The sequence below is a fragment of the Ahaetulla prasina genome, chromosome 1 (genome assembly GCF_028640845.1).
Source record: "Ahaetulla prasina isolate Xishuangbanna chromosome 1, ASM2864084v1, whole genome shotgun sequence".
Taxonomy (NCBI): domain Eukaryota; kingdom Metazoa; phylum Chordata; class Lepidosauria; order Squamata; family Colubridae; genus Ahaetulla; species Ahaetulla prasina.
Window position 1 is genome coordinate 201,598,043 of NC_080539.1, and position 27,658 is coordinate 201,625,700.

The 27,658-nt window shown below is 36.3% G+C and overlaps 1 protein-coding gene across 2 annotated transcripts; it reads left to right on the forward strand.

Moving 5' to 3' along the window:
- On the forward strand, nucleotides 1-27,574 carry STK17B (serine/threonine kinase 17b). Of its 2 annotated transcripts, none has more exons than XM_058188326.1 (8): nucleotides 1-260; nucleotides 4,909-5,073; nucleotides 15,223-15,435; nucleotides 20,384-20,528; nucleotides 21,632-21,683; nucleotides 23,171-23,219; nucleotides 24,534-24,713; nucleotides 25,311-27,574. In XM_058188326.1, exons 2-8 carry the CDS (start codon nucleotides 4,952-4,954, stop codon nucleotides 25,594-25,596), a joined length of 1,047 nt encoding a protein of 348 aa, XP_058044309.1. In that variant the 5' UTR covers nucleotides 1-260; nucleotides 4,909-4,951; the 3' UTR covers nucleotides 25,597-27,574. The 2 variants fall into 2 exon arrangements, with proteins under 2 accessions (XP_058044309.1, XP_058044301.1); XM_058188318.1 differs by having other exon boundaries at nucleotides 3-260; nucleotides 21,557-21,683.
- Nucleotides 27,575-27,658: the final 84 nt, after the last annotated feature.

Here is a 27,658-nt window from a genome sequence, read left to right on the forward strand (position 1 = left end):
TTCAAACGCCAACCGTGGAGGTGACGAGAGCGAGCGTGGGTCCGGGCGCGAGCGAGCGAGCTAGGGCCGCCGCCGCCGCCGCCAAAGAGGACCTGCGGGAGCACCTCGTGCGCCGAGTTTGAAGGCTGTCTCGCGGATGCGTGTTGCGCGCGACTGCTGCGCTCCTCCGGAGAGAAAACCCGAGGCTTTGGAAGGGAGCGAGACAGCACGCTGGCCGGGTTTGCAAGCGAAGACAAGCCCTGAATCCTGGCTCGGGCGCGGTACGGTGTACTTTCTGGGTTCTCGGAGAGCTTTTATTTTCCTCTCCATTTCGTATTTGTAAGAGCGGGTCGTGACTTGAACGGGGCGGGTGGGTTGGTGTCCACCTTGTTTCAAGTGTGGGGGGTGTCTCATGTCTTGGGTCTTAACACCATAAAAGCCCACAAAATGATTTCTCTCGAAGTTAATTACGGGAGGACGCGCTGGCGTATGCGAGCGACCTCGATGAATAATAATAATAAAAAAAAATGGTGTGTATGGATGTGTGTCACTCGCCCAGAGAGAAGTGGTGACTAGTCTTGGGGTTGGAAACAGCCACTTTCTGCTTGGTAGGAGCCCCAGATAGGCAAGTTCCTTTTAGGACGTCGTTGGTTTGGGTACGTCTTCTGCCTTATATAAAGTGCCAGGTGGTGTTTCTTTTTCCATTTGTCTTAAACTCTCGGAGTTTTGCTTGCACGTGTTGCAACACAACCTTGGAGTTGCTCTGTCCCGTCTCTTGCAGTCATCAAGATCAGCGGCAACACTGGCCGGAGATCATCATAATTGTTTGGCTTCCTGTCTTCCCCTTCTCTTTGCACTGTCCAGTTAGCTCAGTCTCCACATGACAGATGTGAAACGTTTCTTCCGATAATTCAAAATTCGCTTAGAGTTAACTTTAAAGATTGATAATCATATTCATTTAAAGATAGTATTCTGTATGTTTAGACCATAGCATTTCAAAGAGATTCTCCACAGCATATAGTCTTTGGGATTTTATATTTTATTCAAGGTACTTTTATATTTCTGTGCTCTGTATAATTTATACTGAGAAGCTCAACCTTATCTGAATTAGAAAAATGTCCATGTAGCCACCACACTATGAGGCACCTCTTTCAGGGCTATTGTTTGGGAACACCTGTTAGAACCAGCATTCCTTCATTGTCAGTTCTTTTCTAATTATTACAAGAAAAAGATAAACCTACATTTTTCACTAGAAGGGGAGGGCAAATGATAGAAGGTGGGAAAAAGTAGCAAGTATGAAGAGGGTCTTTGTTAAGGACCCCACAACAGCTGAAGCAGCATTAATGAGATGCTGCTAATGACATTAGTGGCAGACTTCTGTGGAAACTCTTGCCTTTTGAATAGTTATTTATGATGCTTCAGTTTTTTTAAACAAGTGTTTGTAAATTCATTCACAGAATGTATAGTTAACATTACAAAAATGAAATTTTAGATTTATTTTTGCCATTTCTTGGCTCTTTTTCATGCTAATGTTATATCTTTAACCTTGAATAAATGATCTTATGTCCTAACAACAAAACTCAATGCAAAGTATATATGAACTTTTACAATGAAAGTCAAACAGTATAGCTTCCAATGCTATTTTTCAACTGTTTGAAAAAATGAATTCCCAGTTCTCAAACATTTAACGAGTTAAAATGTTCACTTTGACATTTTGTTAAATGTAATATGTTTCTATGCATGTCACAGGGAAGCAATGGATGTTTTATGTGTTCCAATCACAATTTCGGTTTTTTTTATTGTGGAAACATTAGTTTGTAGATAATACTTCAAGATATGGGAAAATATTTGTAAATTCATCAGATTTGAACTATTAAGAATATGTGTCATTCCAAGCAAGCTAACTGGAGAACATTGCCTTTTGAAGTTAGGTGAGCTTGATTGTGACTTAATATGTTTTGGCTCAGCTTGAAAATTAGTTGTCTGTAAAAATTAAATTTGGGCTAAGATAGGTTTAGGGCTCACCTTTGGAAAGAACTAATTAAATAGAATTCCGAGAAGTTTAGGGAGCATTTACCTCTGAATGACCTCAACCCATTTTCAGTTGCTTGGCATTAAGAGAAAGTGTTATCTTGATCAAAGTATGTGATTTCCAAAAGGTAATTTACTTCATAAAACATGCAAGTCATTTAAGCTATACATGTAAAGGGAGTAAATACTTCATCTCTGTTCAACATGCTTCTTTAAAACTAGCTGTTAGTAGATTACATTTTCATCTCTGTACAATTGGCTTTTAAACACTAGCTCTAATTTTGCTATTATGGAATTATTTTGGCTAAATAAACTCTCCTACTCTTTTGAATGTTAAGGTTCCTAAATGATTATTTTTCATTTAAGATGTATATCTGAGAATGCAACTGAGGCTATGTCATAAAGTATGAATCATAAGATACAAGGTTTAAAAAAACATCAGCGCTTTTTTCTGGAAGTCCTTATGGTAAATTTGTTGTCCTGCTAAACTATTATAGTTAAGGAAGGTAACATTTCCTATAAGTCAAGTTTGACTTCTGGTGAGTTCATGGACATGTCCATGTCAGTAATAGTAAGGAAGTGGTTTGCCATTTGGTAGTGGAAGTGGTTTTTCATTGCTGTTGAAACCTTTTTTTTAAATTTCCCGGTCTAGCCTACAGTCTTGGGCTTATCGGATAGTCTTCCATATAGCTCCTGCATAGGCTCTGACTAGTTTTTTGAGATCAATAAAATTTGACTGACTGCTGCCACCTATCTAGGCCTAGTTATTATCTTGGTAGAATGCATGAGTAGCAAATTTACAAGGCTGGCTCTGCAAGATGTGCCTCAGTTTTGCTATAAGACTATGATTATCTGTAATGATAGAAAATATGTGCAGTGTGTACAGAAATGCTTTGTAAGAGTGTAGACACTCATTTATTCTTGAATTAGAGTAGCTCACAACAATAATTTGAGAGATCCATTTAAAACTCTTTCTAGTCTGTTAGGATTTCACATTTTAAATAATTTGATGTTACTCCTATTGTTTACTGTGTTATAGAATTATGAATTAATGTAATAGTATTGCTAATAACTAGTAGTGCTAATTGTACGACCTAACTATCTTGGCAATTATACTGCCTCAGAATTGTTTCAGTAGGTTTTTTTTTTTTGAGAAAAATGACACATCTTTTGGTCCCATCCATCTTAAAGATAATGAGAGCTTACTGAAGCAACACTTCCATATGGAAGCCATAATAGACTTCTTTGGCAAGGACACTTTATATAAGCAGTAATTCTTGTTATAATAAAACTTTCACACTAATTATTTCAGACTGCTTGAAATTACAAGATGCACAATGTATTGAGTAACACCTTTCCTCCCCATATGATTATCCTAGAAATTTAGAACTGAACATAAAGTGTTCTGATGTCACAAATTATTTGAAGTATCTATGACAAAGGTATGGAAAAGTTCATTATAATTTTAAAGCTTTCCAGTTTAATGTTCTTGTAAATTTGGTGTTTTTGAACACCAAATCTTGAAGGATGAACCATTGGAAGTCTTACATCTCAGCTCCCATGGGCCTCTGGAATTACACACTCTAGCTCCACCTCCTGCCATGGTCAACACCTAACTGCTGCCTCCACCTAGCCTTCAGGGGTGTGACACGCTTCCCCCTAACTCTGGTGTGTGTGTGAGTGAAAAGGACTTTCATAGCCCTTGTGCTTTATTGAGATGTTAATGAGGAAAAAAACGATAAAATGAAAATAAATACTCTTGTGCCCCTTTCTGGCCCTGTAGCACTTAGGGGTGTTACTATGGAAATCAGCCTCTTTACCTTTGTGAGAAGATTCACCAGCTTGACAAGAGATAAATAGAATAACATTTCATTTATTTTAAAAAGGAAGGGGAGAAAATGGAATGTAACAAATGCTTTTTAAATAGCTGTATGCAAAGCATTCAGTTCAAAAGGAGTTAAAATATAGAATTGTTAAAAAGACGGTATGAAAAATAATCATGCAAGCCACTAGAAAGTCCACATTGAGTAGATCACACAATGATAGATCTGCCACCAATATAAAAGCAACTTTGATGTAAATTTGAATAAAACATTTGAGAATTGAGCTTGTAGAGACTAATAACCAGAGACAGTAAATCACATTTAAACACACACCCTATTAAAATAAAAAAGTAACCTTATGCAATATTTCTAGCTCAACTAGTTTCCTATTCCTTAGGATGACCTGATGCCTGAAGCTAAAGTCCCCTTGCTTTTTCTGGCTCTTTTTCTGGCCTTTTTCCCAGCTTCTTGTAGATGTTTTCCTTTTTCTTAGTGATTGAAGAGATTCCAACCTTGGCACAAAACTTTTTGCTCTTTTTCTCTGGCAGTCTTTTTAAAGATAAACCTTTTTCCTCCATAGCAGATTTGCAGGATTTAGGGGGACAACTGCTTGTTGATGCTAAAACTCATAATTCTGGTTGAGACAAAAAAGATATTATCTGTTTGGAAAACAACTGTCAATCTTGTGAATGCCAAGTGTCATAAATTCATTCATGAAATAATTGTAAAAATAACAGAAAAAAATTGTTTTTATCACATCACATTCTGGGTCAGTTTTGCTTGGTTTTATAGCTACTTTGTTTGCTTTAGAACAATTATTCAAAATTTATTAATTATTTAAAAATGAATTATTATTTACATCGTTTAAAAATTGAGCTTGATCAATTTATATAAATCTGTTGGAATTTTTATACTAAAAGAGTTTTTTCTCAAATCTGAAAAACTGTTAAAAGGCAAGAGCTTATTTCAAGTGAGTCCACAGGAGTTTTAACTAATTTAATAAAAACTAATGGCAGAATAGAAACATATGAGAACTATGGGATACTTTTATTTAAATGCAACTTTCTTTAAACAGGTGAAAATCAATACGGACCTTGGAGAGACCCCATGCATTAAGTATGTCTAGGAGAAAATCAGAGAACAAAAACATCCAGGGCTTGTTGCTTATATCTCCTCAGACACAGATAAAGGCAGATAATTTTCACCATTTCTATGAAGTTGAACCCAAGGAATTGGGAAGGTAAGTTTACATCTCAGGGATTTTTTTCCCAAATTGATCTTGCTTTAACTTCTGTTGTATTAATGTACTATAATAAAAGGCTTGTTATTGTACGTTTTTCAGATGATTCAAACTAATTAATAAAGAAAAGAGTAAATTCAGTCCATATCAAGAGAATAGGGTCTAGATCAGGTCTCAATTGAAGTCTACTACGACAGTTTGGTCACCTGTCTTAGAACAGGTTAACCGCTATGTGTGTGCTTCGCTTCAGTTTCAGCTTTTTCAGAAACTACAGTTTTTCTGAACCTTGCATATAGCATTGATCTTGCTCTGTTAAAGTAAGTTGCAAGTGGGGCCTCGTAGAAAAACAGTTTGTGAAACATTTTGATATATGAAATATGACATGAGAAATATTTTTTCTGTGATCATTAAAAATAATTACCTACATTACAGAGAATGAAGTGTGGAAGGTGTTTCCCACAATATTGGGAAGCCTTGTTTCTTCAGTATGCTTAAGGATTTGGGGAGAAGATAAAGATCACTATCTTAGTTTATGTTGGTCTTCGAAGATTTTTGGGAGCAGTAAGAAAAAGTATGAAGCTTCCAAGAGTTTGCAGAGCTTGTTGTAAACTAAGAAAGTTACCCTTCTTTATTCCTAGGTTCCCATGAACATTGAATATCTAGTGGATCCATCTATGAACTTTAAAACTCTTAAGAGTAGTAACATGCTTTCTTCCAGTTAGAATTGCTATATAATTTTAAAACTAGAACTAATGAAAGAAAAGTCATGTTCTGTGTCTGGGCAGCCTATTCTGTTGCCAAGAAGAGAAATGAGAAGAGGAAATCAATATGCAAGAACTCTGCAGTTCCTTCCTCTTAGGATTGTTCAATACACATAATTCTATTGTGAGAATTTCTTCATATTAGTAATAGCCATATTCATGAAAAATCCAAAGGCTGTATAGTTTTCAGTGACGTTAGAACCTAACTTAATAGCTTAATTTTTATATTTTAGAAAATAAAGGTAGTCCTTGACTTACAACCACAATTGGGACTGGAAGTTATATTGCTAAGTGAGGTGGTTGTTAAGTGAGTTGCACCTGGTTTTCACATTTTGATTATTGTTGTTAAGTGATTCACATGGTCATTAACTGAATCCCGTCTCCCCCATTGACTTTGCTTGTCAGAGGCCAGCTGGGAAAGTTGCAAATAGAAATCACATGACCCCCAGGCTATTGCAAACATAAATAACGTGTTTCCCTGAAAATAAAACAGAGTCTTATTTTCTTTTGAACCTCGAAACAAGGGCTTGGCCTTATTATCAGGGGGATTTTATTATTTCGGGGGTGCAGGAGGCCCGGGTGGCCTGCACACTTACAGCCGGGAGTCCGGCAGAGATAGGCTCCCTTTGTGCGCCGCCATCAAGCCCCTCCCATCCCGCGAGGTGTATGTGTAGAACGCGAACGGCCCGAAGGCACCAAGCTGCGTGGAGTACCTATCCCTTCTCATTGCAGGCTCCAGCTCCAGCCGTCACCATAGAGTGAGAAGTACAATCCCAGAGTGGCTGCTGCCCTAGCTGGAGTTTGGAAGCCGCAGAGACAGAGTTTGGGGGAGAGAAAGAAAGACTTCTGCTGCTTCTGCTCCTTTCCTTACATGCAGCCAAAAGCAGAAGCAGCAGAAGTCTTTTTTTCTCTCCCCCAAACTCTGCTTCTGCGGCTTCCAAACCCCAGCCAGGGCAGCAGCCGCTCTGGGAGTGTGCTTCCCACTCTATGGTGACAGTGGCCTGAGGTCTCCTCTGCTCCTCTCCGATTGCCCGAGCGCTGACTGACCGGAGTGCCGCTGGTGAGCCCACAGATCCAGTTTACTCTTTCCAGGCGCCTGGCAGCGAGATGCCGGGCAACCGCACCAAGGGCAGCGCCGACAGACACACCTCGGCTGGCCCAGCCATGGCCAATGCTCCTCGCCCATGTCTGAGCTTGGTTGCCGGTGGCTGCCCTGAGAAGGAAGCCCTGGGGCGGTGATGCTTGCGCTGTGGCTGCTGTGGCGGGTGCTCATTAGTGCGGACTATACGAACATGGCGCAGGGACGAGAGCAGGCAGGCCACCACCGTGGTGCAGGAGCAGGCACTCAAGGTTTATAGTCAGTGCCACAGGCAGCGAAAGGGGTGGGGGGCACAGGAGTTTGCAGGGATGTGGCTGCCTTGGGAGGGTTAGGGTGGGTAAGGGACCTGTGTATGTATATGGGAGGGGCTTATTTTCAGGCTTGGCCTTATTTTCGGGACATGTCCTATTTTCGGGGAAACACAGTATATGCTGGTTGACAAGTGCCCAAATTTTGATCACATGACCACAGGGAAACTGATGATTGTAATTGTGAGAACTGGTCATAAGTCACTTTTTTCAGCACTGTCATGATTTCAAACAGTTACTAAACAGATGGTTATAAGTCAAGGATTATCTGTACTCTGAATTGGGGATCCCCAACCTCTGGGCCATGGCCCACCACTGGGTCGTGGCCTATTTGCAACCAGGCTGTGTGAAGGGTAGGCCAGCATGCCCGTGTGTAGCTCAACTTGCCCAAGTTGAGCTGTTCATGCATGCACACTGGCCTACCGCTTACACAAGTTGAGCTATGCACACACGAGTGCTGGCTCACCACTCATGCATCCCAGTTCCCCTGTCCTCCCCCCCCCAGCTGGGCCACCAAGCTGCAGAGGTTGGGGACTGCTACTCTAAATGTATTCAAAAATATTTTACCATTCATAGATTCCTTCTTTACTATCTATAAAACTTATTTAAGTTGAATGGAGCTCCTGAAAACTACCATACAGCAACACAGCTTTGGGATATTTTTAAAGTCAACCTAGTATTCCAGGTCAATTGCTGTAAAATAAATAATTAGCATGGGCTTTCTATTCTGGGAATGTGTTAACGAACATTCATAAAACAATGTGTTCTTATAATTCTTTTAATTAATTAGCTATAGCAAAAAGTAATCCTATTTGTTCTTAATAAGGAAAAAAGTAGACATATTTGGCCTAGTCCTTAGTGGTACATTTTTCATTTTGAGAAAAATGATTTTGAAAATTTAAAAAAATGAACTTGATTAATTTAAATATTTTGTGATCAAAATATACATTGAGGGTGAAGGTTCATTCTCCGACCTTATGGGTGGGTTTCTGAATGTTTTGTTACCAGGCTAGATAATATCTTCAGTGGAGTTTAGGGAATGTCAGTGTCAGTGTTCTTCTGTTTATAAGGGCTTCAGGTGTGAGTGTGTCAAGTGAGGGTCTTGTGATGAGTCAGGTGTGAATCAGTAAGAGTCTTGTGATCGGGAGGCTACATCAGGTCAGGGTCATTGGGAGGTGAACTGGTGGGGCTATTGTGTGAGTTGGTTGATGGTGGGTGCTGTCTATGGTTGGTTGTGTGATTGATTTGGATTCTAAGGGATTGGTAGGTTGTTGTTGTTGTTGTTGTTTTATTATTTGCGTTTATATCCCGCCCTTCTCCGAAGACTCAGGGCGGCTTACACTATGTTAGCAATAGTCTTCATCCTATTTGTATATTTATATACAAAGTCAACTTATTGCCCCCAACAATCTGGGTCCTCATTTTACCTACCTTATAAAGGATGGAAGGCTGAGTCAACCTTGGGCCTGGTGGGACTAGAACCTGCAGTAATTGCAAGCAGCTGTGTTAATAACGGACTGTCTTAACAGTCTGAGCCACAAGAGGCCCCATAGGTTATAGGTTATATGTTATAGGCCAATGTGTTGATGGGATTGCTTGTGGAGTGCCAGGCTTCGATAAATTTATGAGTGTGGCAGGTGTAGCATGGCCGATGATTTTTGTTGTTCCAATGAAACTGGTGTTGTTTGGTGTCAGTGTTCATAGAGATTAAGGATTTGGGATCATGGCATTTGACTGCCAGCCAGTGTTTTTAATTGACATGATACTTGTCCCACGTAGAATTGGTGCAATAGTTACAGTTGATTTTGTAGATTACTGTATATTGTTTATTTCATTCTTACATTCTTTTCTTCTTTGGTTCTGGATAATTCCTGGCAGAGTGTGGTTGTTATTTTGTTGACTATTGCTATTCCTAGGGGTTGAAGGATTCTGGCTGTCATTTCCAACATCCCTTTTCTGTATGATAGTATTAGTTTTTGTGTGATGGCTGGCTGGGTGGGGTGTTGTGATTTGGGTGCTATGTGTTGGAATATGAAGTTTTTTGGTTATCAGTTATGGAGAAAGATGCCAAGCAGCTATTTCTCTTCAATTTTTGTTAATGTTGTAGTGCTGCAGTGTGTCCTAGCCCTTCTGAAGTAGGATAGGGTGGTTGATATTTGCCACTATTGCGGGGCTGTTGAATTGAATAATATAGACTTGCTAAGGTGGGGTAAGATTATAGAATGTATATTATTTTATCAAAATGTTTGCAGAACAGCATTTGAACAAAGAAAAGGTTGTTGGTGTGCCTGAACATTAGGTGAGAAACTTTAAAATGTCTAGCTATAAGAAGTATAATCAATGCCAAGAAAGTTAGAATGTACTGGATTTTAAATTAGTCAATAGTTAATAATTTTATTACAATACATATGTAGAATATATATATTGATTTTAACCTAGCTTAATTTTCTATACTGAACTGAATTATATTTGGTTTCTTCTGTGTATATGCTAAGTCTTTTTGTTTTGCTGATTGCTTCTATGAAGAATTCTTTAAATCCACTTAAAAGTGATGTGCCCTTCAGTGCCCTGGATCACATATTGAAATTCTACTTCCTACTGAGGTTTCACAAGAACAGTGGTGATTGTGACAATAAATAGAAATGTGAGATATACAAACATTTTGGGGGGTGGGGGAAAGGTGCAGGGAAACAGATTACAGGGCACTTGTTTTTAAATAAAGTAATTAAAGATTCATATACTGTAGCTGCTCCAGAAGCTAATTTTTTTGTCCCTAAATGCATTATATACACATACCCACAGATTGATTGATTGATTAAGTAAGTAAGTAAGTAAGTAAGTAAGTAAGTAAGTAAGTAAGTAGATAGATAGATAGATAGATAGATAGATAGATAGATAGATAGATAGATAGTACCTCAGCTTTGTTTGAAGACTGTAAAGGAATATAGCCAGATAGGAAAAATATGTAACTAAGCTATTAAACCATGTCCAAATTTGTTGACCTGCTACCTCCTCTTCTTCCTGCTTCTTGTTATTTGTAGATAATTGGATCCTGAAGCCCCTCCTCATCTGACTAAAATAATGCATTCTAAATAGTTTCAGGATCCAATCTGGGTCGGTCATCAGGACCAGAGGTTTTGCTTTCCAAGTTTTCCGACTTATACTGGAGCCCATCTTCAGAGAACTTCTCTCTAGCAGAGTGTGTACTGTTCTGTGTGTGGTATTTAATTTCTCTAATAGTTCACATATTCACTAATAGTTTCTCCTGGGTAGTAGAAATGATTCCAATGGGAGAATAAGATCCTGCAGTTGAGTAGTTGCCAATGTAGGGCCTTACAATATAGATTAGTATCTGCACTTTAAATTGGATCTGGAAGTCTATTGATAACCAGTGCAGGGCCTTCAGCACTGGTATAATGTGCTCCCATTAATGAACATCAGTCAGAATTGCAACTTCTGGTGATGTTCAGAGGCATCCAAATAACACAGCACACTGAGGTAATCTAAGCAGGAGGCAATGAGTGCTTGAGCCAGTGTAAGCAGAATCCTCTTCCTCTAGGTAGGTTCCAACCGGCATACCAGCTGAGACTGGCAAAAAACCTCATAGCCAAAGCTTCTACCTCTTCTAGCAGAACCTGTAAGTCCAGAAGAACTGCCTGGTGAAAAGATTGCTTCTTCAGGAATAGTCCCATTCTGTCTAAAGACACTTGATGGACAAACAATAACTCCATCTTACTAGTATTCAGTTTAAGACTAAGAAAACTTAAAGATTGCTAACTTACCTATGTCACTTGCATTTGTATTGAGCAATCTTGTGAAATATTAATGTGCATATTGTCAACTAAAATGAATGAGTGCTATATCACCGTGTGACTTGAAGTTACGTCTGGCAATGCCTGAGATAGATGTGTACATTTATAAACAAAATCTTTGTCTGAAATATCATAAATTTGAAGGTAGCCAAAATGAAGAAAAAAGAGAGTCATCTTCAAATGGGTGTCAAATCAAAGGGAGAGAAATCAGGAGTGAGTAGGTGAGGCAAAAAATTAACAATATATTTACACGTCATGAACAGTTATGAAAAATGTGGAATGTCTCTGGTTATAATTTCCATGCAAAATTCCTGAAATTTGCTTACAATGTTTGTGTGAGGTGCGACCTTCAGTGCCTTAGCTTATATGTACCAAAATTCCTCTTCTGTCTTAGATTGTATAGGAGCTGATGGCAAGTTGAATGCATACTTGCTGACATATATGTACTTTCTTCCATGTTCTTCAAAGTACTTTTACTTAATCAAATTACAAGCATTGCACAACCCTAATACATAGCTTATATTTGGTTGACTTCAGGAGAATGAAGTAGTTCCTTCTTTTTGTAATAGTGCCAACAAATTTACTGAGCTAATTTCACCTAATGTATAATGAAGCAATAATAATAATTACTTAAAGAAAATTCAAGCTTTATTACGTTACTGAATTTTGCTGGCTCACATTGCATTTGTGAAAAATCAGTCACCTTGAAATAATAGGTGAGATTTAAAGTTATGTTTCTTTGTGGTAACTATTCTGTTTGCTCTTAAGTACACAATTCAGTTGCTGACCTCAGAATGAGGCATCTTTTGTTTCTTTTGGGTGTTTACTTGGAAAATTCTTCTTTTAATCGTTTTATAATAGAGTCCTATGAGAACTTTTGAATTTTTTTTTTGAAAGAAACAAACATGAATTTGAAATCGTTCCCAAACTTGTGCATAATTTTATTAGAGCATTTTATTTGTTAATTGAAATACAATCATTCAAAATGGATGTGTATTTATATCAGGAAGAAACTTCAGAGAACAAAAATAACTTCTTTTTAAGGTAATATATTTTACATATACAAGATTTACAAATTTTACCATTTCCACACTCCAGTCCAACTAGGCCCTAAATTTAAAATTAGTGATTGCTTGTGGAGGAAAAGTCTCAGTAGCTGTCCTTGAAATATGGACATTTTCCCCAAGCTAATTCACAACTCTCTTAGTGTAGATCTTAATTTCAAGAATGTTTTAGTTATATATTTTAGGTATTTTCTGGTGGCATTTTATTGTCTTAAACTTTATGAATATAGGTGGAGTAAGGTTTTTAAAATATTTTAAAGTATGGGTGGGTTAGCTAGAAAGATTTTGGTGCCCACAGCATATACTTTTCATTTAATTATCTTCCAAAAAATTTAACTTCCTGATTTTGTTCCCTGTCTAATCTTAGTATTGTATTTCTGAGCATTCCTATAAACTTCTGTGCTAAAATAAAAACGCTGGTTTTCAGGCATTCTTAACTTGGCTGAGGGAATACATTTTTCTTTACTTCTAAAAGGTCAACTTGGTTTTTAAACAGTATGTGGTTTTCTTTTAAAAACACAAGCTTACCAGCATACATTTTTTATTCTACAGTGAAATGAGTGGTAAGGGGGAAAAATGGCATGGGTTTTTTTCACTAGCAATTGAGGATTGTTTTTTTGTATGAAGACTTTTGAAATGTACTTTTATATTTTATCAAGAAAGTTATTGTTTGAACTTGCCCAGTTCATTAATTTTGCTTTACCTTTTTATCTATCAAGGTATGCTTATCAATAGCACTATTTGGGGTCCTTAATCTCCACCAAAGATGGGATTTATCTTTGACCCTTTCTTCTATTTCAAATCTTTCTTGATTTTAATTATTTACTCCTCCTTTCCAATGCTCTTAAAATGTGTATAAAGGCAAGTGGGTCATAAGAATTCTGCAGGAGTCATTTTAGTTCAGCACTTATTTTTTGACAAAGGGTAATTAAGAAAAGATAAAACAAAAAGCATCAGTGATGTAATTTGTTTTGGGCCAAGTTTTACCTTAAAGACAATATATATAATTTGCTCAAGGATTTGGCTACCTTGATAGCAAAAAATCAAAGGATCTGCAAACTTCTGTAATGAAAGTACACAGTGAAAAACAGGACTGAAATTATAAAGCATACCAAACTAATGATAACAGGTGGAAGAACCAGCCTTAGAACTGTCAATAAAGATATCAAAGTAGTGGACAGCTTCTGCCATTTAGTATCAACCATCAACACCAAAGGAACAAACAATCTTGAAATATGCCACCATATTAGCCATGAACCCTTTGGAACAGCGGTCACCAACTGGTGGTCTGTGGACCACTGGTGGTCCACAAGAAAATTTTGGTGATCCACAGAAATATTATTTAGCATTTTTATATTGCACTAAATACTATTTATCTTTTTAAAAAATTCATATTAGTGGTCCGTGGGATTTAAAATTATGAATTTGGTGGTCCCTGAGGTCCGAAAGGTTGGTGATTCCTGCTTTGGAACATGCTATGTCTATGTCTACAAAGATTAGAATTCTGTAAGCGGTTGTATTACCTGTAATGCTCTATGGAAGCAAAAGTTGGATCTTGAAGAAACATGGTAGAAAGAGTACTTATGCTTTTGAAAAGTGGTATTGGAAAAAATTGCTAAGAAAAAATAGACAACCAAGAAAACAGAGAAATGGATTATCAGAGAAATCAACCCAAGGATCTTGTTTGAGGCACAAATGATCAGGCTCAGATTACCTCACTTTGGATTCTTTATACAAAGACCCAGCTCTCTGGAGAAAGTTTTCTAAAATTTGAACTTTCTAATTCTGGGAATGGTGGAAATAAATAGAAATGACCAGCAGCACTTATAGTGGTAATGGATGCACCACTGGTAGACCTTAAAAACCAGGTTACAGAAAGGTCATCGTGGAGAAAATATATATGTGTGGTTGGTTAAGAATCAACAACAGCTTGATGGAACATAATCAGGATTTTAAACCTCTGTTCACATCCAGTTCAAAATTCATGCAAGTTTATTGTTGCAAAGCTATCACAAATTTAGTCTAGAGGTTGTTTTTTTTGTTTTGAAAAAATATAAGACCCCTTCAAACTAAAAATCTGAGGAGAATTTAAGCAAATTATATGTTTTAAAAGCTTGGTAAAGAATTCTAAATGAATTTGGGTGGGAGTAGTAGTTCTCATAGATCTCAAAAAAAGCCTGTATGTTTTTATTCTGGTTAATGACTGAAGTAAAGATTTGATTGGTTTAGTTTAATATTATTTTCATAGAGATGTAAAGTGCTCAGTGACTGTTTATTTATACATGCCAATATAAAACTGACATATAGGGTAAAGCATTAATATTTGAAGTGCTATAAAATCATTTCATGTTTTTGTCCTGAATATCATTTTAATAATCATTTTAACATGTCTGGTAACTACATTTGCACTCTATATTCAGTGTTCAGAAAAGTAGTTCTAACACTCTATATTTTTAGCATAATTTTAATGTCTAATGTTCAACAATGTCATTAGAAACATTGCTTTAATTGTTAAAATCTCAAAGGGTTACTGAAACTTGTTTTAATAATAGAGAACTCATGTAACATAATAATTTTGTATAAAAGTGATGTTATGGTTCTAAGGTTATCTTTATACCCCATTTACTTCAGTTAAATTGAGCACATTCTTTACAAATATAGTTTGTTTCTAGGATCTAAATTTGGGAAGGAATTGGAATTGAGATACGAGAAATGATGAATTAGAAGCAAAGAGATAGGAAATTGAACCTATGGTAGGAGCTGCATATAGATCACAGCTAAACATTTTTTTGAAAGAGCTCTATTTTGGCTTTACATCAAGGATGAATGACCTATGATCCTCCAGATGTTGGAATATCAGTTCCATTCAGTTCCATATAGGCAATGTGAGGAGGCTGGGACTGTATTGCTACACTATCTAGAAGGCCACATGTATAGCAGATCTAAAATAAATCTTTACAGAAGATAAAGTTGTGGATGCAAAACATAGCACATTCCTATCTGTAAAAAACAAAGGGTGAAATATTACAAAATATTTTTGTCCTTCTGATTTGGGCTGGGGAGATACAGTACTTCACAGTTATTTTTTCTGTTTTTTTTTTCCAGAGGAAAATTTGGTGTGGTTAGAAAATGTATTGCAAAAGCTACAGGCCAGGAATATGCAGCTAAGTTTCTGAAAAAGAGGAGAAGAGGCCAAGACTGCAAAGCAGATATTCTGCATGAAATTGCTGTTCTCGAATTAACAAAACCAAGTCCTCGGGTAGTAAATCTCCATGAAGTCTATGAAACAACAAATGAAATCATCTTAGTTTTGGAATAGTAAGTATATATTCTGTGTCCGATAATACCTTTAATGTACTTGTTGTTGAATTTATTGATTGAACACAATCAGAAAAGCAATATTTGAGGATCTCTTGTATTTGCTAAGTTTGGCCCCTTTGTCGAAATGACTTTCTTGTTTATCTGTGCGACTCTTATCCTTGATTTCTTTGATGTTCTCCATTTTGAGTTTCAGTTGTAATTTACAAATTAATATGCGGTGCATGTTCTCTTGCTTCAGTATACAATTTTACAAAAAACATGAATTAACTGTTTTATAATGATAGGAACTCTATGTTAAAAGAACAAGGCAAATTCAAATGTTATTTGTTAGACAGTTCTTGTGTTGGTTTTATGCCCGTTTGTCTTTTCCTGCAAGAGATTAAAAAATGCCAATGGCTCATATTGACCGAGTTTACCAATTTCAGTCATAATAACTTGACTTGCGTATCCATGCTAAGCCATAATGAATGGTTCAAACATTATCCTCAGCTAAAATATAAACAGTACATGTTCAGCATTGTGTGTGAAGTTGATTTTTGGAGATCCTAAATTAATAACGGTTTACAAGGAAACAGTTGGAGATACATTAAAAAAATCCTACTTAATCTTTTTTTTCTTTTCAACTGAATAAAATATTGGAAAGAAATTATATAAAAGGGCTTGTGACTCTGTCTGTAAGACAATTCTTGGAGAATTGAACAGAGTGGGACCAAACTTTGCATGACAGGTAAAGTCAACAGCAACAAAAGAGAAATCAAATGTGAGAATGGGCCAGATCCTATCCAGCAGCTTCAGGGAAAAATAAATCCAGGAAAAAGTCTCCCAGTGCATCCTCATGGGAGACGAAGTTGGGCAGTGGCTTGGAATGCTAGTGACTCCTCTGGTCTTAACTCCCTTCCCTTTTCCTTCTTGTTCATGTGACCCAGAACAGAAGTAGTTGGAAAGATTTCAAATACTATACTCTACATGTGTTCCTAATCTTAATTTCACTGCTCTAGATTTATTTATTTGGCAAATTTTTATTACCATTCAACTAACCAGTAGTACTATGGATGGTGAACAGAGATAAAAACAACACAATTATCCAAACCATTTAAAAGAAAAATGACCCCCATAATAAATACATTGCCAACACATCACTCTTACATATATCAAAGTTCTATTAACATCCTGACCCCAGCACCCAGGAAGCCAAATTTTTATGATCTTCTTGAAGGTCAGCAAGACTTGGACCATCCATGTCTTTGGAGGGGAGCTATTCCATAAGGTCACTATGACGGAGAAGACATGCTTCCTGGCACCATCAGATAACATAGCTTTACCAAGGGAACTCACAACAGAAACCATTAAGAATAGGTGATCCCACAAGTAACCTGATTTATACCATGTAGGACTTTAAAGATGACAACCAGCACCTTTTCATTGTACCTGAAAGCCCACTGGGAATCATGAAGCAGCACTATTTCATGGGCACAAGGTGTTGCAGAGTCCCTTTATGAAGAGATAGACAGTCTTTAAATTTCCTCCCTCCCTCCCTCCCTCCCTCTAGATCTACATGCACACAAAGTACATATAGTCGTATTCTAAACAGCAACTAAGGCCTTGGTCAAACCATGCATCAGAGTTTTAGGAACTACCTAGTTCCTTTTTGAACTCACTATGTTCATTGAGGAATCTTGCCTCCTTGCAGTAGAAGGCAGCCATAGGAAACATCCTCCCTTCTACAGATCCAGGAGCCTCACCACACAGCCAAGCAACAAGCAAGTCAGGCGTAGCTTCTGAGGGCTTGTGATAATAATACAGCTATGAGAAATTAGCATAGTTTTATTTAAAACCAAATGGTTTGAATTTATTTGATTAGGAATATTTGAAGTAAATCATTTCAAGTACACAAATTAAAAATTTCATGTCTCCCACTCCAGCCCTGCCCCCAGAACTAGGTTTGCAGAGAGCAAGTTTTCTCTAGTGGTTAAAGCATGAGATTAGAAACTTGGAGGCTGTGAGTTGTAATCCTGCCTTAAGCAACAAGCCAGCTGGGTGGCCTTAGGTCAGTCATCTTCAGAAGGCAAGGGCAAACCACTTTTGAGGAGGCTACTGCAGAGACTTGCTGAAGCAGTCCTCAAGAATCAAGATGGACTTACACAAAGCTTCCTGCAACCCTGAAAGAAATAGCAGGCTACAAATATATCACTAAGGAACAGTGGAGGGTTTCAAATTTTTCTACCAGTTCTGTGGGTGTGGCTTGGTGGGCGTGGCAGGGAAAGGAATCTGTAAAATCTCCATTCCCACCCCAATCCAGGGGAAGGATACTGCAAAATCCCCATTTCCTCCCAATCAGCTGGTACTTGGGAGACAGAGAATAGATAGGGGTGGGGCCAGTCAGAATTTTTACTACCGGTTCTCCGAACTACTCAAAATTTCCGCTACTGGTTCTCCAGAACTGGTCAGAACCTGCTGAAACCTACCTCTGCTAAGAAACTTTATATTTCTTCCATGTGTTGATGTGCTGCTATTTATTTCGACTTTAAAAAACAATTTGTGATTGACATATATAACCTGTTTGGCTCACCAAGCTGCTGCTACTGTCTACTCACCGGCATTTGGTACTGCCTCCTAGTAAGGGAATTATGTCCTCAGGTAACAGATGGTGCAAACAGGAACTTAGCTAGTAAAATCTGCTTTTCAGACTAATTACTTATAAATCTGAGAGGGTGCTTACACACTCTGATAAGACTAGAAACAACTGTTTAAAACCCAGGAATGGTTGGAAGTATAGATAATTACAAACATCATTCCTGAAAAAGCCTGGATCCTTTTGAAGATTATACTTAATATTAGTGAAGGGTTTCTTATATGGCCAGTTTAATCCTGTTTTTGTAACACAGGCCTTTACTCTTTCTTTTCCAATTGTCTAATCCATTTTTGTTCATTTCATCTATTCACAGTGAATCTGCTGTTTTCTACCTTCATCCTGTTTTTTTTCTTCTTCTTTTGAAAGAAAGGAGAATGTATGCATTTTATTTTGTTTATTCTATGGTCAGATTGGTTTCAAAGTGGTGGAAAGAATGGTTGATATATTCAAACAGAGACCTGCTTATGAATGGGATACCTTATACAGGGAGATTATTTTAATCAGTACTTTCATTGTTCATGTCTCAGACCTTACCTCCCTTTTTGAGAGGGTAAATGTGTCTGTGATTGTGTGTAGGCACATACACAGGCACATACAAGTGGTGTATATGTGCATGTTTATTGGAAGGGGAAAGTCAGATGGATTTCGGTTGCAGTTCAGTTCAGTTGCAGATTAATAAAGTAGGGAAAGTGGGTGGTAGTACATGGGATTTTTGCCTGTGGTGTTGCTTTTTTCTGCTTAATTTTTGGAATTCATCTTTCGGGTAAATGCTATATGCAGTTTTTTCTTTGGCTTTATAAATTATGTTCTTTCTTTTTTGGAATCATTGTTAATGTATCCTGTAGTTTTTCTAACAGGCTTTTTTGTGTCACCTTTCTAATTGATATAGTTCAGTTATTTTGTTCAGTGCTAAATAGCCATTCTTTTCTAGTGTGAAATTATGCTGTGTGACAATTTCACATTAGTACAACTTGGCTTTCTATATTGTCAGTGTAGGTAGGCCATATCCACACTAATCTTATTTTCATCTTTCTAGCTCTTTTAAAATCTCTGCACTACATTTTAATGTGTCAGATTTCTTGAAATAAATATATAGCTTATGAGTGAACCTTTTTAGCAGGATGCAGATGGGTATATACAAATATATATATTGTCCAAAATAAGTAACTTTCACTGAATGCAAAGAACTCACATGATTGCTCTACTGGTAAAAGATGAAGGGTGATCCCCAGATAAGCTGTCTTGTTTCATGGAAGAAAACTGGGGGATAAAGACAAATAAATTCATGATATGATATTAACAAAATCAACTGCTACTCTTTTGAAGTGGAAGTGTATATTTGGATCAAGTTTTCCTTGAGCAATAATGATGCAAAAATTATATGAGCTGTGGAATTGGTATATGGAACAACACCATGTTTATTGCATCACATATTCCAATGCAAAGGACATGCAGTTAGTTGAAAAACAAAGTATGTTGCATGTGTGCAAAAATTATTTAGGTACATGCACAGGAATCTTAGAATGCAATGGAAGAAAATCCATTGATGTATGGCTATGGTTCTGGCATACATTTTGTTTTCATCTTCTTTCTTAAATTATGTGTGTATTAAATATAAACAAACATGATTGCTTCAGGGAAGGTATGTGACCAGAGTGCCAAATCAAAATGGGTTCCAGAAAATATAAGGCTACATTTTTTGCATTTCTTAAGAGGTTGTGGTGAATTAGCAATTTATACCAGTCGAAGTATTTTTTGTTTGCTTTCAGATTCTTAGATAAAAAGTGGTTCAGAATAAAATGTTTTAATTCTTTTTTAGAGAATTAAAAGGAGTGTTCCTAGAAAGGCTAAAGAAGGCAAAACAAGCTAAATGTTCTGCATCGTGTTTTCTGGAGCATTGTCTCTGATTGTTATTTACTTGACTAGGAAAGCAACTGCCATATTTTAAAAATAAAAGATTCCTTTGACACCAGTAACAGGCTGTGTTGAGACAAAACAGCCATGTGTGTTGTTTTTCTGATATTTATTAACATTATAGAAAGTGATGCCATTTCTTTGAGCTCACAGTTGTGATGCTTGCATTCAGTTCTGCATTTTTCCATATAATTTCTTCACTGCAATTTTATTTTTGAAAAGACTGGTTCTTCTAAAGATATAAAAGAAGAATGATTTACTTTTGTTTATTTTCACCAATATCATTTTAAATAAGCATGTTTAAGAAACTGTTTGAAATTATAAACCAACAGCTGACTTCCATGTTCTATTTTGACAGTAATTCTGACAATTACATGTGTTCACATATAATTTTTTCAGTGCAGCTGGAGGAGAAATCTTTAATCTATGTCTCCCTGACCTAGAAGAAACTATAGAGGAAACTGCTATCATTAGGCTTATACGACAAATACTCGAAGGCGTTTTCCATTTGCATCAAAACAATATTGTGCATCTAGATTTAAAGGTAATATGCATAGTAACCTTCATTGATAGTGTTTTAAAAATTGTAAAGTAATAACAATGAAAACGGGATTCATAGAGAAGGAGGTAAATAAATTTTATTCCATATGTATCTTCAGAGTTTCAGCTGTTACTGATTAAGATTCAAATCTTACATGTTAAAGATTACAACTGTTAGGCAATGCAAATTATGGGCAATGGCTATTACATAGTGGGAAATATTTCAGAGTAAGCATATAGAATAAAATAAAATAAAATGTTTATTTAATAGGCTTTTTCATAATCTTTAATAATTTTTTATATCATTAGATATACAACAAGCCAAATAATCATATAAAGAATTGTTAAGATTTCAAATTGATAAAAATTCAAAATGCTTATTTTTTAAAAACCAAATATTTAAATACTTAGAGCCAGCATACTTACAGCTTTCTAACCAATACTTTACTTTTTCCATTTGTTTCCTTTCTCTTTGATTTTATCTAAAACTGATTTTTCACTGTCATTTGCTTTTCTTGTTAGTTGGAAGTAATTCTAACTAGGAAAGCTACAGATAAAAGTTGCAGGCTGCTTTTGAAAGAGTTGTGTAGCTACTTGCAATTTTATAACTTTAAAATTTATGCTGATAATGAGATTAATAAAGTGTCAAAACTGTGTGAGCTATATCTTTATGGTCTCATTTACCTTAGAATTAGAAGAGGCAAATTAAAAAAAAAGTTGTTTTCTATCCCACCATTTCTTCCCATTGAACATGTGGGATATTAATTAAAAATAAGGTTTTGAATTTTTGTTTTTGTTTTTTTTTAACATTTCTAAAATGCCCAGATGTATCTTTAGGTTTATTATGAAAATAAATAATCTATTACTAAGGAGCTATTTGACAGCCACCTACATTTAGAGTTCCATTGATTCCACTGGGATTATCTCAGTATAGGTAGCCTTGTTCATGCAATGATATATACATTTCCAAATATAACATAAATGATTAATAAATTTATTTACATACCAATAATGTTTGTTTGTTTATTGTAGCCCCAAAATATTTTATTGAGTAGTGTGTGTCCCCTTGGTGATATAAAAATAGTTGACTTTGGTTTATCTCGGAAGATTGGAAATTTTGGTGAACTACGAGAAATTGTTGGAACGCCTGAATATCAAGGTAATTTGCACATATTATTTGAATGCATTTTCCCTGACATTGCACTAGCTAGACTTTCCAAATGGAAAAAGTGTAACTTCAAAATAAGCTGGAAAAATTGTCGCCCTAAGGTGCATAACCATTTTTAATGGGAGATGAATGCCCCATAATAAAAACATGAAATAACCATAAAGTTATGTCTATGTTGCACTTCGATTACGTTTGTACTTATTATATTTTTCGGACTATAAGACACACTCTTGGTGAAAGTGTCTGTGCATCTTATAGAGCGAATATTGGGGCAGGGGGAGGGGTTGGTACGGCACCAATCAGCTGTTCTAGGTGGCAGGGATTGCTGCCACCTATCGCCACTGCCAGTTCGCTGCCAATTGTGGCTATCAGTGGCAAATGGGCCATGGCGAACAGGCCATGGCAAGCGGGAGGTGGTGGTGAACGGGCGGTGGCGAATGAGTTGCGTCGCCACTGCATGGGCCACACCAAACGGGCAGATTTTTTTTTCCTCCTCTAAACCTATAGTGTATCTTATAGTCCAGAGCATTTTATAGTCTCAAAAATACGGTAATTGTTCGTTGGAAGGTTTCCCTGTTGTATTGTAAAAGTCTTCAGTCATTTGAAGAATGGCGAGAGCTTGGGCCATTACATTACCATTGCGCGGGCATGCAGACAGTGGGACAAAGAGGGTGGGGCCAGCGGTAGCTGCGCTCCCACTCCTATCAGTCCCTGTGCTCACCGCCTCCTGCACTTCAAGAAAATAAGACCTTCCCAAAAATCAGCACCCTGAGGGCTGATTTTCAAGCCTAAAATAAAATAAGACCGGTCTTATTTTGGGGGAAACATGGTAGGCACTTCCCAATACCTAAAAGAGGTCCTTCAGGCAGTGCACATACCCAGGTCACCTCACAACTGAATTATTGCAATACATCTTTATGGTGCTGCCCTTGAAGACCATCAGGAAGCTACAGCTGGTTGAAAATATGACGGGGCAAAGCAGTAATAGGAGTTAGCATGCTGATGTGCCACTCAGCCTCCAGATGCAGTTAAGGTACTGATTATCACGTATAGTTCTGTGTTATGAGGGCTAGATAAGTGCATTGTGAGAAAAAAATTAAAAGACCATTTCTGGTTTGCACAAATGAAATCAAATTAGCTAAGGCAACATTCCTAGAGAAAAAAATGGGAAAAATCAGAATAGTCGGCAAGAATAAAAATGCAGAAAGATTTCTAGATTTACATGGCATACTAAGCTATACAAAACACAGTGGGTAAGCTAAACTCAGTTAAATAATAATATGGTTTAGTATATTGGGTGAATCAAGCCAATATGGGATACATACAGTCAGTTTATACAGTCATTCTTGTAGATAAATAATATCTTTAGTAAGCTGTATGTCACTCTCAGCATATTGTAAAATAGTGTGGCAGCAATTATCTTGAAAATATGATAAAATTATTTTAATACTGTATTTATTGGTATCTTTTCCTTCCAGCACCAGAAGTCTTAAATTATGATCCCATTACTACAGCAACAGACATATGGTAAGGTAATTTCTTAAAAGATTAAAGCAACTTTAAATACCTTGATTGTATAGTTAAAAGCTTATTGATTTTCTCATTAGTTTTTTAAAATCCTTTTTGAACACTTATGGCCTTCAGGAGCAAGTTATGATCTTATTGAACCAGAAAGTGAATTTTGGGCAGACAGTTATTTCCTGTGATTATTTTTCCCAGTTGGAAACAGCATAAAATAGATTTCCATGTACATTTGCTTCAGTATATTTAAACATCACCTGTTGATAATTAATTTGAGAGCTGTCATCTATGAGTATGATTAATTAAAATCTGTAAAATACGTTACTGTTTTGTATCAAACTTGTGGTGGTTTGTCATCTTTTGTTTTTCTGAGTTTTCCTCAATGATCAGAAATACCATCATACTGTCTTATATTTATTTGTATTCTCTATTCAGTATAATATGATTTTCAGGTGAAACAAGTTTACTGTATAAACCAGCGGTCCTCATACTTTCCAGCTTGGCAGCCCAGCCTGGGGAAGGGGATGTATGATTGGCAGACACAGAGCTCCACCCTAACCCTAATCCTAACCCTAGTGCCCTTAGCCCCTATACAGAACTGGCTTTCATGAGTTTGGATGTGGATAAGAAAAACAGTTACTTTTCAGAAGCAATCCTCCTCTCATTCCCACTCCAATAACCCAATCCCACTTCAAATAAATGACTTTTTGGTGATTTTAGAACTCTACCAGAACATATCCTTAAGTCCTGTTTTTGAAAAATATGCTTGAATTGCAGACCTTGGGCCCTTAAACTCTGCTCATGTCTTCACTAATTTCAAGTTTGATGTCTGGAAGTTTTGTGTGTGATTCACATTATCTCTACAAGTACAATGGAATGTGTATGGGACTTGCTTCTATTCACTTTAACAATTATCTTTTAGATTGAGTATCAGCCAGGTGACTTCCCTTTGGTTGATTGCAGAATTAGATTGTGTCTTAGCATGGGACATGCTTGCCAGAATTTGTAAAGTCTTTATGAAAAGGCTTTTGTTTCTTATATAATCAAGTTAACATTTGTTATAAGACACTGATGAGACAAATATCCTGGTACCTGATCCTCTATGTCGAAAATATAAGCAAAACATTAAATGTTTCAGGAACTTATTTTATCAGATCTGTTATCCGAGTATATGAAAATTTTAGTACAATTGGAATAACTTTCTCTGATAAATAAATGAAAAAGCAATAAAAAGATAAAAATGTTTTAGCATTTGTTACTTATTGGCAAGAAATATTTTCATTTATAACCATGAAAAAAGTATACCTTCTCTGATTTCAGGAGTGTAGGTGTAATCTCATACATGCTGCTTATACATGAATCTCCATTTATGGGAGCTGATAAGCAAGAAACATACCTCAACGTTTCTCAAGTCAATGTGGATTATTCAGAAGAAACATTTGGTTCCGTTTCATCATTGGCCAGAGATTTCATCCAAAAACTCCTTGTTAAAAATCCTGAGTAAGTTTATGGGATGGAGATAGAGGGAAAGAGAAAATATTTTAACGTTAATATACCATTAGAAAGAAAGGCAGGATAAGGACAATATTTTGATTCATAATGGGCAAGAGGGTTTTGGATCTATCATAGGCTCCGTATTTCTACGTGTTGATTACTCAGGAACGTAAATATTTGAATTAGGGGGCATTACAGAGGTAACAATAACTGGTCAATTTGGTTGACAGCCCCTGATTCAAATACTACATTAGAACAGTGATAGAGACTTCTCATGTTGTTTTTCCTCACCTCTGTCAGTATTTTTTCCTGGCTGATAAGTTTCTGAAATCTAGGATAAAAGAGCTGAATTAGGGTAACTAGCTTTTGTTTAGAATTACATAGCTCACTGAAGAATGTGGTAGCAGGTGTTGAAATAGTTATAGAGGAGAATGGAATAAACCCTCTTTCTTTCCCTTTTGTATCCTGTCAAATCTGGTGGACAGATAGTTCTATTTGATAGTCTGTGCCAGTACTAAATAGTAGTGAACTATCCATTTTGTGGCTCAATTGTAACCTCAGTTCCAGATTTTAAAACTACATATCTCTTCTTTTACTTTGTAGAGAGCGACCAACAGCAGAGGCCTGCCTATCCCACTCTTGGCTTAGGCAAGGAGAATTCTTATTGTGGTACAGCCCTGAAGAAAACCCCAGTTCTTCTCCAGCATATGATAGTATGAATAAGAGCATAGAAGAGAGAATTAATAACAGGCCCATGTCTAATGGAGCATGCATTGAACAAGAAGATAAAGAGAATATTCCAGAAGATAGCAGTACAGTCTCCAAACGGTTCCGGTTTGACGATTCTTTGCAATATTCTCAAGAACTCACAACAGACTTTGTATGTTAACAAATGCACTCCTGCAGGTTATCTTGAATTGTATTTATGATTCTAAATTAATCTGGTGGCATGTGGTTTGAGATTATAGCTTGGCCACGACTGCATTTTTGTTATTCTGGAAATGCACTTTCAGTTGATCTTGTTTGGACCCTTCTTTGTGCTACCATTGCTGGCAATGGGCATGACCCCTGGGAGACTGGAGTCTTGGCACCTGAAGTGGCTTGTTTTTGGAGGCAAACAGGTAACTGGGTATATTTGCACTTTCTACATTCAAAACATGGCATTTTGGTCTGATCATTGATAAAGTAGGCAAGAAGAGTATTTTTAAAGTTAGCAATAGAGCTAAGTTCTAAGCCAAAGAGTGATGTGATAATACATACGCATTTGTATTGTAATTGAAACTACATGAACTTGGCAGTGTGAAGATATGAGTCCTTTTGTTCATTCTTAGAACAGTCTCATCCTGTCATTGTTGAAAAAAGTCAAATTGTTAATAGTATTTAGTATACTCCAGTAAGCCTTTTTTCAAGTCTTATGTTTTTAGTTGGACTAGTCACTGGAACTGAAGTGCTTGGACTGGGTTCCTGATTAGCACCTGTTTTTTTTTTTACATGTTTACTCCGAAGGGGCCTTGTCCTCCCATTTATGGGAGAATGAGTTTTCAGTTGTTGATCAGTTCCCACGTGGAACATAAATCGGTGTTCACATTCATATATTTTTTTTGTTACAGAGATAATTTTTGGATTGAATTGAATGCATACTTAGTTTTGAAATCTTCCGTTTCTTGTTTATGTAAATAAGATGGAAGAGATTGAAAGATACTTCTGGTGCCAAAAAAAAACAAAACACCTTGCATTTTTTCTTTAGGAAGTAATGTTTTTTCCAAGCCCAATACCGTGCTATTTGGAGACAAAAACCATGTAATATTATGAATTCAACAAATTAAATATTGCAAGGTTTAAATTTGAAAATGAGATCTTCCAGAAAAATGTACAGGGTCAGTTAATGGTATTAAATTATCTTCTCCCAAATTAAAAATATAATTATTTCTGTGCTATATAAATTGAATCTGCTTATCTTGTCCAACAAAGATGGTAGTAATAGCACAATCCTATTTCTGTGAACAGAGAAGTAAATCCCAGTTTGTTTATGGATTTTACTTCCAAGGAAGTGGTGCAAAAAAAATTGCTAACTGAAATAATGTAATGGCATATGAATATTTCATTAATATTCATTAGTATAAATAAAGCAAAGAAAAATAGAGAAAACAGAATCAGTCTTTGTGACTTTAAATATCTAATTAATTCAGATGTACATTAATGTCCAGTCCTGAAATGTGCCATGTTAGGGATTAGATTAGGGTTTGCTCTCAGTTTACTAGCCTCATCTCACAAATAACAAGATGAACTGCATCCATAAGGGATGATGCAGCAAGGAGAAAAAATGGTGCAATTTCAAGACCACAGTCTAAAATTAGTAAAAAATTTCAATACTGAAAGCCATATTTTCTTCTGATTTTCAGTTAAAAGCCAATATGCAATGCATGGGTTCCCCTACCCATAGATACATTAATCCAATTTAATTTTTAGAATTGGTACTTTTAGGAAGTCTTTAAAAAAGGATCATAATACATTAATATATTTTACTAAGAAAGAAAGATAAGTGAAAGAGCATGCCACAATAACGGTTATTATAGCACTTTATAAAAAAAAAGTATATGATACAATAAATATTTCTGTTGTGGTTTTTTTTTAAGTTTACATTTCTCACTCTTTCCTTCCAGTCTTAAATCTTTTTTAATATTTTGAGTACATGAGTAATTTTTGCATCCAGTTGAGAGAACTTTTGAGATTTTATAAACACTTGTATATGTATGTAAATTTGGGATACAACTTGAATCTGACAGTTCTAAATTTTGAATATATCTAATTTTGTAAGTTTTCCTAGTTAATGCGTACATTTGTATATAATTTTATTGGAATTATAATTGTTCTCTGACTTTTTTGTTTTGTGTTCAATATCAATGGGACTTCGTAAGTGGTTACTGGCACAGAGAGAATGAATTTTAAAA